The 14,744-nt window shown below is 36.0% G+C and overlaps 1 protein-coding gene across 1 annotated transcript; it reads right to left on the bottom strand.

The window, feature by feature from the left end:
• Positions 1-355: 355 nt before the first annotated feature.
• Positions 356-14,367, bottom strand: LOC127872558 (uncharacterized). Its single transcript, XM_052415883.1, has 4 exons — positions 14,315-14,367; positions 13,941-14,071; positions 5,917-7,099; positions 356-429 (listed from the first exon to the last, which is right to left on the bottom strand). The coding sequence occupies exons 2-4, from the start codon at positions 14,058-14,060 to the stop codon at positions 356-358; spliced, it is 1,377 nt and encodes a 458-aa protein (XP_052271843.1). The 5' UTR covers positions 14,061-14,071; positions 14,315-14,367.
• Positions 14,368-14,744: the final 377 nt, after the last annotated feature.

The following is a 14,744-nucleotide window of genomic DNA, read 5'->3' as shown; positions in this document are numbered from 1 at the left end:
CTGATAAGCCTATGTGGACTGCACATGTTAATCTGGGACGACAAATTACGTACATGATTAAAGCCCAGTGTTTACAGAACGAGGCTAAAATATTAATTGATGATTGCTCAAGTATGATGTTCATAGAACGTCTTTCAGTCGAGTATACTGCGTTGAGTTATATCGCAACCTGCAGCCAGAACCAGATTTCTCTATCCGAGCTTCTAACTGTTTGAGCTTCGCTGGGTGAAAAAAGGGTTCAATGCATGTGCGTTAATTTATTAATCCCAGATAAGCATGTTCAGTCAGCAAAGGCTACAAAGAAGGCTCTCGCCACTTTTATCATTTTAAAATAATGTACATATTCACACAAACATTAAGGCGGAGAGTGTCCAAGAGCCCACACCATACCTCTACCTGCTCTAGCCCCCGATCCTACCTTGGCCTGTCCTAGAACCTTAACCCTTCATGTGCCTGATAAAACTGCAGTCGTACCTGAGCCAGAATATCTATTATCATTCCCTGCTTCAGACTCCATCCGATACATGTGCTTGACCCAGTCACTCCCTATGTCTGCACCAGCCACCAATTCCTACCTGTGTCGGCTCCTGACACCAGCCACTACCTGCCCAGACATTAGCCCCTACCTGTGTCTGCCACAGACTCCATCCCCTACCTGTGTCTGCCCGAGACCCCATTAACTACATGCGTCTGACCCAGATCCAGCCACTAAATGTACCTAACTCAGACCCCTGCCTCTAACTGCGCCTTTCTCAAATCCAAGCCCCTACCTGTGCACACCCAGAAACAACCTCCATCTGTGCCTGCCTCATGCACAGACCCTGTCCTGTAACTTCCCAGTGAGTGTAAGTGTCTCCAGCAGTGTGTAAGTGTCAATACGTGTAAGCAATCGTATATCATTAAGTATAAGAGTATTTCAGCGTATGCAATTGTATATCAGTGTGTGTTAGTGTCTTTCAGCTTATGCAATTGTATATCAGCGACCTGTAAGTGTCTTTCAGCGTTTGTAATTGTATACCAGTGAGTATAAGCGTCACTATCATTGAGTGTGTCTATAAATGAGTTTGTAAGTGTTTATATCACTGCGTGAACTTGCCTTTCAGTGTGTGTTAGTGTTAATCAGTGTGTGTGTAAGTCTTGTTTTAAGTACGTGTAAATGCGTCTTTATATGTGAGTGCAAGTTTTTATATCAGTGAGTGTACGTTTATATTAGTGAGTATACATGTATGTGTCTATTTTAGTGAGTGTGTTAGTGTCCATTTAAGTGAAAGTAAGTGTCTATATCAGTGAATGTATGCGTCTATATCAGTTAGCCTAAGTGTCTTTATCATTGAGTGTAACTTTCTATATAAGTGAGAGTAAGTGTCTATATCAATGAGTGTAAGTCTCTATATCAGTGTGTGTACGTTTTAATATCCGTTAATGTAAGTGTCTATATCAGTTAATTTACGTGTTTATATCAGGGAGTGTAAGTATCTATCAGTGAGTGTAAGTGTCTATACAGTGTGTGGAAGTGTCTTTATCAGTGAGCTTAACTGTCTATCAATATATGTAAGTTTATGTTATTGTGTGCAAGCGTAAGTTTTAGTGTCCGTATGTGTAAGTTTAGATCAGTTAGTGTCGGTGTTTTTTCAGTGAGTGAATGTGTCAATTAATATAAGTGTCTATCAGTCTGTTTACGTGTCAATATCAGTGTGTGTAATTGTCTTAATCAGTTTGTGTAAGTTTCTATATCAGTGTGTGTAAGTGTCTATATCAGTGGTTGTGTCTATATCAGTAAGTGTAAGTGTCTATATCAGTGGTTGTGTCCATATCACTGTATGAAGTGTCTTTATCAGTGAGTGTAAGTGTCTATATTAGTGAGTATAAGTGTTTATATCAGTGACTGTGAGTGTCTATATCAGAGAGTGTGTTTATGTTTATATCAGGCGTGTAAAAGTATATATCAGTCAGTGTAAAGGTATACTAGTATATCAGTGTGTGTAAATGTCTTTATCAGTGTGAGTAAATGTATGTATCAGTGAGTGTAGGTGTCTCTATCAGAGAATGTAAATATATCAGTGGTTGTGTCTATATCAGTTGCTGTAAGTTGCTATATCAGTGTGTGTAAGTGTCAATATCAGTGAGAGTAAGTGGCTAAATCAGTGAGTGTACGTGTATATATCAGTAATTGTAAGTGTCTGTATCAGTAAATGTAAGTGTCTATACTAGTGAAGTGTATATATCAATGGGTGTAAGTGTCTATCATTGAGTGTAAGTGTCTATCAATGAGCGTATGTGCCTATTTCAGTGTGTGTAAAGGTCTATATCAGTGAGTGTAAGTGTCTATCAATATATGTAGGTTGATGTCAATGTTTGCAAGCGTATATCTCGGTATTATTAAGTGCCCACATGTGTAACTTTAGATCAGTTAATGTGTGTGTCTTTATCATTGAGTGAACGTGTCAGTTAATGTTAGTGTCTATCAATCTGTTTACGTGTCTATATCAGTGAGTGTAAGTGTCTATATCGCGCGAATTGTGTATCGTGTTATTTTTTAAAAGTTGACCCAGCATTTATATACATATTGCAAGATAATGTACAAATGAAATGCATATCTGCGTTGAATAAGACCAAGCTCATGACAATCGTTGCACAATTGATTAAGTTATGGCTGTTCAAAGCGATGAACCCTGTTTTCTGATCATTTTGAGTTCAATACCTTGTATAAAGTATATATATATATATATATATATATATATATATATATATATATATATATCAAGTGATAGTGATTTTTTTCAGAGAAGTAAATTTTTCGTTATTATTTGATTTTTTTTCAATAACATTAATATTTTTGCTGATTAATATCATAGCCACGCGCTAACCACCGGTGCAAGAAAACAGAGAACTATTATTTCAAGGTCTTGTGAAGTGATCGAACAAGAAGTAGATAAAACATGTATAATACAACGCGTTCTTTTATTTTTTTACAACGAGCACATACTCAAACATGCAGATGCAAAATAAATTCACTAGACAAGACACATGTTCATAACAAACGCACATACATTTACACAAACTGGGGTACCTGCTTGCAATTTTCAATGCAAAATCACACAGGCTTTAAATCTCACACTATTCAATTAAATGACAAATTCAAACAATAAAAAAAAACAATAAAACATGCGACGGCACCAAGAATAATAATTCAATTTGGGGTCACCGCCTTAGATCGGTCTTTGCAAAATCACATTTAAGGTCAAAATCGGTTTTAAGGAGCTCATCGCCTCACATGTGTCCCATAATTATTCATAAACTGTACATACAAACTACTGTCGTAGCATCATAATTCATATTAAATAGCAATGAAAGAGAAACAATCAAATTTAATTACTATTGTTCTACTCCCCGTTTATATTCAGAGCAGAGCAAAAACCGTAACTTTGTTTGTCACGATGGAATGAAACAAACACATGCATCAAATGCATCGCATGCTTTGTAAAAGGCTTGAGAGACATATCATAATGTGAATATTACATGGCATCATGGTCGTGAAATGCAGGAAGAAGCAGCAAAAAGGTAAAAATAAAACATTTCAAACCTTTGCTGTGTATGCCCATCTTCAGCCACATCAAATGTTACAGTTAAATAGTTAAAATTGATTTTAAATGATTTTAACATTACATAACATTAGTACAGTCAGTTAAAATGAAAATAGTTGGACTTAACAAAAACAGCGATTCATAATTGCTAAAGCATTTAAACAAAAGTATCCGCTTCAGATGGCATACATGTGTAATACAATCTTGCGCTCGTTTTGACATCCGAGTACCTAATAATGTTTAAATATTATGCATTTTAAAGTTAAATCTTTAAGGAAATTAAAGTTTCAAGTCTAGTCCATCCTGAAGAGTTTTCAATGAATTATGTCCAGCTTTTTCAGAAATGAAATATCACAAAAGCCCAGACTAAGATGGACAATTTACAGAACTTAAAATATTGTTTGAACCGACATAAACAATACTTTTATAAAAATCTATAAATTATTCCTATAAAACAGGAAATCTAACCGAACTTCACGAACACATTCTTATTTCATTGTTTGCCAGAAAAGATAAAAAAAATATCAACTTATAATTTCCGACAGGTCTACTGTTAAATGTCTAATATCAAATTTAAAGTAAGTAAATCTGTAGCTAATATAAAAAGAACAGTATTTATTCCAAAATTATTAATACTACTTAAACGGAAGTAATAAACGTGATATATATATTTATTGAGAAAAACACGAGACTATTGAACAGATTTATTGATAACGTAAATGATAAGGAAAGGCAATTTATTTTTTTCTGATGTTAAAACACATTTTGATAGCATGGTGTAAAATTTATAGTACAATTATTCAGGAAGCCTAGGTTCAGCTAATCTCTTATACATTTTGTAATGCAAGGAACAATGCACATTTGACACAAATCATATTGTGTGTGTGTGTGTGTGTGTGTGTGTGTGTGTGTGTGTGTGTGTGTGTGTGTGTGTGTGTGTGTGTGTGTGTGTGTGTGTGTGTGTGTGTGTGTGTGTGTGTGTGTGTGTGGTGTGTGTGTGTGTGGGTGTGTGTGTGTGTGTGTGTGTGTGTGTGTGTGTGTGTGTGTGTGTGTGTGTGTGTGTGTGTGTGTGTGTGTGTGTGTGTGTGTGTGTGTGTGTGTGTGTGTGTGTGTGTGTGTGTGTGTGTGTGTGTGTGTGTGTGTGTGTGTGTGTGTGTGTGTGTGTGTGTGTGTGTGTGTGGTGTGTGTGTGTGTGTGTGTGAGTGTGTGTGTGTGTGTGTGTGTGAGTGTGTGTGTGTGTGTGTGAGAGTGTGTGTGTGTGTGTGGTGTGTGTGTGTGTGTGTGTGTGTGTGTGTGTGTGTGTGTGTGTGTGTGTGTGTGTGTGTGTGTGTGTGTGTGTGTGTGTGTGTGTGTGTGTGTGTGTGTGTGTGTGTGTGTGTGTGTGTGTGTGTGTGTGTGTGTGTGTGTGTGTGTGTGTGTGTGTGTGTGTGTGTGTGTGTGTGTGTGTGGTGTGTGTGTGTGTGTGTGTGTGTGTGTGTGTGTGTGTGTGTGTGTGTGTGTGTGCGTGTGTGTGTGAGTGAGTGCGGGTGTGTGCGTGTGTGTGTATGTGTGTGTGTGTGTGTGTGTTTGTGTGTGCGTTCGTAATAGTATGCTTTTGTGTGCGTGCGTGTGCGCCAGCGTGCGTATGTATACATATTTCCAAAGCTAAACCAGAAATACTAATACAATTGCAGTTTTGTTCCACCCAAATTAGGTTCGATGTCATTTTTGGATAAAATCAACTTTTTATTTTTCTCCTTATAAGAAAAAATAAAAAAATAAGACGAAACAGTATTTTGCAAAGTGTTTTTTATTATTAATATAACTCTATCCATTCCTTTTTAAATTCCTGAATAAAATTGTCTTGTTGTCATTGTAAATCATTTCCTTAACAAAAAATTGTCTGCACAATATAATCCTTAGAAATCCCGTGGAATATACAACAATGGACTAATGCGCGAGATGTCCCCTAGGGCATCCATGTTTTTAAACATATTTTCTTCTGAAAAGCTGTTCCCATACCCATGCTTAACGAAATCTATAAGACCTAGAATCCATGTTATAAGCGTGTTTGTGACGTCTTCGCTTAACGAGAAATAACTTTCTTTAAAAATAGTTTTCAGTTGTTCTACGTTTGATCTCTGATCTTTTTCCGAAACATCATCTAAGGCTGGATCTGACGTTCTTGTGTATATTTTTTCATTTCTTGCATTGTTATAAGTTTTCAATACGTCGTTATAAAATACTGTTATCACTTTCTCAATGGGTTCTAAAAATCCAGGCATTTCTCTTAATTCACTTAACTCTCTTAAAGCCTGTTGTTCAATTCTATGAATAAGATGCTTAAATAAACGCTGAGTTTCTTGTAATGAGTGGTACTTTGGGTCTGAACAAGAATCAAGAAGAGCAAACACGTCGCCTATATTTACTTCACTTGTTGCATTTTCTTCAAATGGGTTTACTTTTTTCATATTTTCCAAACATTCGTTAAAATACGTAATTGCTATTGGGAGATTTCCTGGTTTTTCTCGTTTGGGCGGGTTCTGGATGAATTGCCTTAATGCATCTAGCGGTTGACTGCGAATCTCTTTTACCATTTGCAATGTTTCAAGAATCATATCCCGCCGGCACCCAGCAATAAGATTTTCAATCCGAACAAAATAAAATGGTATAAACTCTTTTGTTAAGCAATCAATCATAAAATCAAGTGCTTTTACTATTGCTTTTAGTAGATTTTTAGGATTCCAAAATTCGTGGTTTTCTTCTTCGCTGATCCAAAATACAACATTCTTCCAATGATATGAAGCCAGCACCTTTGGCTTGACCTGTAAAAATCCTTTTTGATAAGCTTTTAGAATTCTCCATAGCATAAGTTGGGATTTTGACATTGTTTTTGAAAGCACCAGTTCACATTTAGAAAACGAAAGCCGGAAAATCACATCTGTCTCGATTTCTTCAGGAGAACGATTTTCGTCACCAGGGTCATGAATGTACAACGGTCTCTTAGCAACAATTTGACAACCCGTGTTTACTATTTCTTCAATAACCTCTTTGATTGGCCAATATCTAGTTCTGTGCAACCATTCGCTAGCAGGCCGAGGCCATCCGGAAAATGAAAATGCAGGTACACAATCGATAGAAATATTTCTTAGGGTTATGGTTTTAGGGTTTATGTCAAAGGACGAAAATTCAAATCCAACACCTGTTGCTTTTATAATCGAGAGTGGTAATGTTTGCAAAATCCAAAACAGTTTAGTTAAAACGAAAAATTTACTGTTTTGCAGGTCTTTTAGAACGTTTGCTTTCACCCATTGTTTGTCTACAAGATCGTTTTCATCAAAATAATAAGCATGGACGCCGTTTCCGCGTAACCGTAAAAACGAAGGGTAATCTCTTTCATATTCAAATAGCGATTCATCTAAATTGATTGTTTTAGCAATAACTAATACATCGACATCGCCAAAGTCTTCATTAGTACTGATCTTTGAATCGTCGACAGAACTTCCTACGGGAACAATTTCTTCCTTGCCAAATCTCTGTAAATGGAAACTATCGGCGATTTTATATTTTGATAACAATCCATGGATAAATTATATATCGCTGCAGGATAATATAATCAATTATTGAAATAATGGTCAAATTGTATTGTCAAGGGTGTTATATTAAGATGTATTAAATTCTAAATTAAAACATATTGAAAATTATATGAAAAGGAATTCTCAGAAAGGATTACTTTTTGAAATTTACTTTTGATTTGAATTTTATTGTGTTTTTTATGTTTTAATGTGTCATCATTTATTATAGAAAATCTTCAAACAGGGTAAAAGATAAAAAGCAGGCAATATAAATAGCATCACATAATATTTATTTTCATCCTGTTCGGAAAAGACTTCGTTTACTTTGATTCCAAGCCTGATATCAAACTAGTTAACGCCAAGAGAATTGTTTAAGAGCTCATTATATGACAAGAAGAAACACACTGTTTCATAGGTGGCACCGATTTTTCCACAAAAAAATCCATGGACCTTAGATATCAAGTCTGTCAAAAATCAGGTCGCAAACATAATGCCGAGGTCACACTGTCACGAATCAGAGCTACGAATGAGCTACGATTCAATCGGCTACGAATGACTACGAAATTGTCAAAATTCGTAGGCCGCTACGATTTCAGTACGGAGCACAACGAATTTACCATCAAAATGTTGGAAAACGAACAAGGAAAGGTACGGACTGCAACTGATTGACGCGGTTTCGTACGGAGCGCCACGAATCGGCACGATCAAACTACGAATCCGCTACGGTCTGGTACGATTAATTACGATGCTACGCGAATCAGTACGATCTAACTACGGATCCGCTACGGTCTAGTACGGGTAAGTACGAACTAAAACGGTCCGCTACGAAGCAGTGGGAATTGCGACGGACAGGTAGGAACGAACTACTATTGAACATTGCGCCCACAGCCTCTTGTATTGTCATACACAGAATGCCTTCCCAAAAGAAAACATGCAAGCGGCAGCAACAGCGCGTAACAGAATTAAATTAATGGAATCAGCCGTGTCTGGGGAAGAGTCTACCTCTCCATTCAAAACCAAGAGCCGGGTCGTCTTAAAAGCCAGTCTCTTATCCACCACCTCCTTTTTCTTCTCTGACCTGATAAAGTATGTAATTATTGATGTACACATATAGATTATGCTTAGGTAAGTATGATTAATTTTGTATTTTATTATGTCGGCTATTAATTTAACAATTATTTAATCACGTAAAAGAGCAAGATTCAAAAGTTATATGAGGCAGACACTTACCTGCCAATTATAAAAAATGTATTACTAGTAAGTTCAAATTCTAATATTTTCAAAATACGTAACCTTTAGCACAAAGTTATACTAATTATACGATATTGAATCATTATTACCTCAGTGCATATCGTAAAGCAGCTCGACTACGGCCTCTGCATTTTGTGCCATATCAGTATCCAAGTGTAACAAATTTATCGCAAACGCAATTTGCTGGCAGTTCATGATTGTTAACACATCAAATGCAAGTGCGGTTGCTTTATAATTTCAATGATGTATTTCAGAAGCAATTTATTGTAGTGGACCGTACATGTCCGTACTGTTTCGTGCTGAAATGTAGTACATCGTACAAGATCGTGCAAATTCCTGCCTATCCGTAGTACAACGTACTAGAACCGTGGCTTTGCGTAATATATCCGTGGAATAATCGTAGCTAATACGTAGCGTAACCGTACCGCTCCGTAGTTCTTCGTATCAATCCGTAGAAGTCCTTGAAAATCTTTGGGCATACAAAAAGGTACGGACGACTACGGTGTCGTTACGAACTAGTGCGGATCAGTACGGACTGCTACGGATACGCTACGGTCGATAAATTCGCAGCATTTTTTTAACATGTTCAAATTTGTCACGAGTCGCTACGGACATCCAAAAAGTACTACGACTGATCACGGATCAAGTACGGAGAGCCACGGTCCAGTAAGGATAGCTACGAACTGTGCCGAAAAGTATTCGTAGCTCGTTCGTAGCACTGATTCGTGACAGTGTGACCGAGGCATAAGGGAGAGGATCTTAAGTGATGTCAAACCTTTTATGAGAGCGTAAAAACATTCAGGCTTTATTATTACCGCTATATAATGTATATTATTTACATTTTATTACCGCTACAATGGCCTGCATAGGAAAGAAAAGGAGCACAAAGAACCGATAATGTTACCCAAAGATAGATTTATGATTCGAAGCTCTTTCTGACATCGAAAACACGTTCACATCGGTCTGCTAAAACAACTTGGGTGTCGGGCTACAACCGAAATGACCTTGTCCTCAGATATTGTCATTCTTCAGATTGAGAGTTAAACGACAGACAGAGACTTTTCCAGGCAAGACCACCTTACAGCATGATATACCAACGTGCTGCATGAACAAAGACTGCGGCTCAACAGAGTTGCGTGATCACTTGCAAACTTACAGGGTGCCAGAGAAATACCATGATTCCCGTTAACAAAAGAAAACTTCTTTCAAAGCAAAAAAAAGAGTTAAACAAATCACAAGAACATTTTTATCTGATCACAAATGACCTACACATTAACAAAACTACAACTTATAAGAGGGTGCAGATCTTGACAGCAACACATGACCAGTCACCGATCTTTCACGGCAAATCACTAAAATCAAGTAAAAATAAAAAAATCCATGACCTGACAATATCGCACACGTTGCAAACGGTATGGCATACATAATGATGGATCGCATCCAGCAAACGCATTGCATAATGAAATGGACCTATAGAGTAGAAGCAATGTTACATATTAAAGCTCCGTAATAAAGGCGTAATGAACGAGGCTACACAATGGAGACGAATTCAGATGATAGCCATATACATTTAAGTACATTCGAAAATCAGGACCATGTAAACATTATTATCATCGAAATGCCAGCACTAACAGAAGAGCAATCAATCACATGAAAATGTCCGGTATATGTAGATTTTATTAACGTTGCCCCGGTGGACGGGATACGGTCTAGAAGATATTAAGGCGCTTTAACATCCAAGGAAAGACTGTAGAGGAATCCGGAGTTTACAAAACAAAAACCTCTGCCACATGGTCCATGACATGGACCACTCTGAATGCGTCCAAGAGAGCCCCGACGTCCGACAAAACCGTTTCTCTTCACAGTAATTGTATCGATATAAATGAACTGGGTAATGAACAACAAATTGTCCGCATAAAGTGCTAGACATCACAGCGACATTTGCCTCCTGACTCATATATACAGACGACTTCACGAAGTGGTCAAGTATTGTTTGAGATCAACGTAAAGAAAAAGAAGCCCATTGCTTACGAATCAACTAACAGAAACAATCGAGCCGGAGATAAGGGTCACATGCAGAGATCAAAGGTATATGGTACAAGGTAACTAGCTTTTCCATGTAAACTTTCAATTTTAAGACTACTTACCACACATTACTACTATGATAATATTTAATGCCGCTTGTCTCATCATCTAAAAAGTCACACTTCTATATCAAAAGTCCAATTCGGTCATGAACAGCTTGTAATTGACTTAAGCGGAAATTTGAAACAAAAGTTGGTGAAATGAGGCAACCGTGCCATTTGAAACGTGTATTGTTGATTAAGCTTTATCGTAGTTTTCTCAATAAGCCCAAAGTTCGAACCTTCTATATTATGTGTTATGTCGTGTTAGGTGTTCGTGAACTCAATTGAGACTTGAGGGCATGATGGCCCTACTGTTATGTGTAAAATAGTGTCTGATATAGGTTGATTGTTGTAACATGCTACTTTGAAATCCTTCAATGTATCTAGAAGCTGTAGCTCGGGTAAGCCTTCAAGTGCTTTATGATAACTATTTGACTTTGAACATTGAACCAAAGATATGTTTCAGTCAATAGACCAGTTTCACAACACTACCACTGTTGCTATTTTTTTTAAATATCACGTGTCTCGTCGAATATCAAAACGAGGCTGAACGTGACACTTTCTTTGGCGGAGAATATCAATGATTTTATACCAGTTCATTGTTATTGTTTACATTTGGGATTTTCGTGAGCACTGACACTTGTTAAAATATCGTCAAACATATGCATACAGGAATGTGTTAAACCAATAAATTTAAAACTAATTACAATATAATATAAACATTTAGGCTTCTAACACCTTTATTATAATTCAACGACAAAAATTTAGTACCATAACTGTATATTTTTAAATTGTATTTTATCTTGATAAAAAAGAGTTACAGCATCATAATTTAACAAAATAAAGACATACATTAGCCGTACAATACAATACATAGCATTATATACCTATTATTCTCAAAGGTATTAGTGTGTTTGGTGTGTGATATTTTTCATGAACGATCGAACGTTTAAGAGGTTTGTTGAATAATCAATACAAAAAGGCCAACAACATGACACGTTATAAATGTTATGTTAATGTTGTTTATAATTGAATAAATGTTCTTGTACAATGAATGACAATATTGAAATATTCTAAAGACACGTACAAACACGGACGTGATGCAAACTGAACTGTCTATGCATGCCCATGGATAACTATATAAACGTGATTTTAAGTGACAAATATATAATAAAGATCTGATGTTAGCATTTTTCGGAAATATTATAAAACCCCGTTTTGGTTAATGAAAATGCTAGTTTTGATTATGTTATTCCGTACACTAACGAACACTCTTTATAGGACTAGGCGCTACTTAATGACGGAGTTTTCTTTTACCGGCACCCACTAAATACGTTTAATGTTTAGCAGTATTGTTTTTTAATATTTAAACGTATAGGTATTAAGCGCTTAATTAGGTACCCGGACTTTCGTTCCGATGACAATTGTTCCTACGCTTATTTTGATAAAGCAGACATTCGTTCCTACGCTGTTTTGACTACCCGAAAGTTTGACACCCAGGACAATCGCTCCTACATTATTTCGAAAGTTCGGATAACATGTCGTACATAATTTTCACACCCCGGATATTCGCTCTTACATAATTGTACATCTTTGCTTCGAGGGTCACTCGTACGCAGAGAAACACTCGTCTAAGTCCACAACACTGTAGCAATGCACTTAAAGTCGCCCGAGATCCACAACGTTTAGCTTATTACAGATCTTAGTGGTAGTCGATATATTAAAATATTTATAACGTAATCATGCTTATGCTCACAAAAAATATCTTAAAAACTTAATAAAAATATGATAAAAATATTAAAAATAACACACACTATTTTAATAATGACACATTCAAAATACCGGTTAAAAATTGCCCAGAGTTTCATATTCATTGAAACAAAATGTGATTATAATTACTAGGATAGCAAAAATGTAAGAACCAATGTCCGGGTTGGCAAATAATGTAGGAGCAATTGTCCGGATTGTCAAAATAACGCAGGAACGAGTGTCTGGGTAGTCAAAACAAAGTTTGAACGAACGTCCACCTGTTTCAAAATTAGCGTTGGAACAAATGTCCGTCATTCACTTTATAATAATGATTAAACTGGCAAATATCTATACAGTATTTAGTTTCTGAAAATCTGTAATGACACATTATACATTCAATGAGTATTTGGCGTTAACATAGTCCAAGAAATGACTTCGAGCATACTACTACCAGGAGAAGACATGTAAGTATTATAAATTGCGTTTATTGACCAGACATCTACTTCATGTGGTTTATGACAACTTTTTGTTGATAAGTATTTGTTAGCACAATATCTGATCACAGCGAGAAAATGGGTTTGTGCTGAACACAGGGGCAATAAAACTACAAATCTTTTGATAAACAAGATTATTGATCGATCTTTGATATAACATCGCGATAAAATGCTCAAATTAAAGAAGAATGTCAAAATGTGCAAACAATTAAATAAAACATGACCTTTAATAAAGAACAATTATTTAACGCATTAAATCTTTAAATGGGAAGTATATATTACTTCTAATTCTTGAATTGACAATATCACAGCGTCGCCGAATGTTCAAAATAGTGAATGGTTGAATCCGATGCAGCGTTGCGTGACACTATTAGAAATGAATACACGTTCAGCCTCGTTCTGGAATCCTGTAAGTCACGTGACTTCTTCCTCTTATCAAGTTTGGCTTATTGAGAAAAGGATCTATTTGAAACCGAAAGCTTTTGTCTGGCAGTGTTATAAAAACATAGTCCCGAAATTTCTCCTGATTATGGAGGAAGAATGGCCTATTGTCTGCTCTAGGTCTAGAGGTTTAGTACAATTCTCCGTGAACAATGCGAGTTTGTGAAGGTGAGGGTTGAGATATCATTAGAATAATGAGAACATTACTTTTTACAGTGCATATATTTGTCATTTACAAAAAAAAAAAAACATTGTTACTTTATAAAAAAAACTACCGGAAGAGTGACATTTTCGTTCTTTAATTTACTGCATTTATCAAATAGGAAATGCCGTCGATATGCCCTTTAAACAGACAGATTACACATTTCAAACACTGTTCATTTGTTGTAATAGACGTATGAGTACAACATGTCTACGCACAAGTTTAGGAATGTCTAAATAATTAATTCTCATACCGGTCGGTAAAAAACCAACTTAGATGTTCAACATTTGTTAAACAATTATTCCGTACTAAGAAGAGGAAATCGAAAGGTAATTGCGTAAATAATTTTACGATATACATGAGCCTCACTATCAACATCGTTACAGCTATTCGTGCAACTGCTATGTGAACACAATTTTCACGAGGGAGGAGGTATTTTTTTCTGGACTGCATAACTGATAAAACGATCAATAATAATATTTAGCAAAAATAAATAAATTTTAGTTTAATTAAATAGAATAATATTCGTGCACACACACCTTTAATACTTCGTTGCATTTAGCAAACACATCGAGATAATCCTTAGTGTCATCTTCAAGGCCCGTACGCAGCTGTTCTGCCAAATCAAGAATTTCGCATTCGGGTGTGGTTTGTTCCATCTCGTTGTTTCCTAAAAAAAGATTTAGCACTGTACATGACATTCGGTAATTTGTGAACTCAAATCTTTTCTTAGATAAACAATGGTGAAATAAATAATGTTTGTCAAAATCGCGCAAAACATAAGTGAGGACTTATTGTAAAAGTCATTGGTGATCTCAAGTCTTTTCTTATTTAAACAATTGTGTAATAAATAATATTTCTCAATAGCGTCATAAAATGATATAACATAATAAATAGGAAAAAAAACTTTTACCAATAGGTCCTTAGCATACACTCGTAAATATATTTATGCGACAATTATACCAGTCATACCGCGTACTATATTCTGCATATCATGTAGGCCAAAGTATAAAACGTGACTATCGGTCACATGCTACTTGAGATACAGTATACTTTAAAGGCTTGTTACCTTTTACCATAAACGACCCTTTTTACAGAATGGGCTTGTTTATTTTTGAATACTTATCGAGAGTAAAATTTATTTATGTTTGCGCCTCACCTTATTGTTAAACGTGCATAAATTGACCTTTTATTTTAGGGCATTCAAATGTTTGCGGTCAGCTGTAAAACATAAATATAGGACCTGGCACTCGTTTGCATGTTATACCTTATTGGATTAAACAATTTCGTGAATGATTTTAGTAAGAGGGTCTTAGGCAAGCGTACTGAAACATTTCCTGAAC

This window comes from Dreissena polymorpha, chromosome 3, assembly GCF_020536995.1.
Source record: "Dreissena polymorpha isolate Duluth1 chromosome 3, UMN_Dpol_1.0, whole genome shotgun sequence".
Classification (NCBI taxonomy): Eukaryota; Metazoa; Mollusca; class Bivalvia; order Myida; family Dreissenidae; genus Dreissena; species Dreissena polymorpha.
This window is presented reverse-complemented; position numbering and strand designations above follow the sequence as displayed.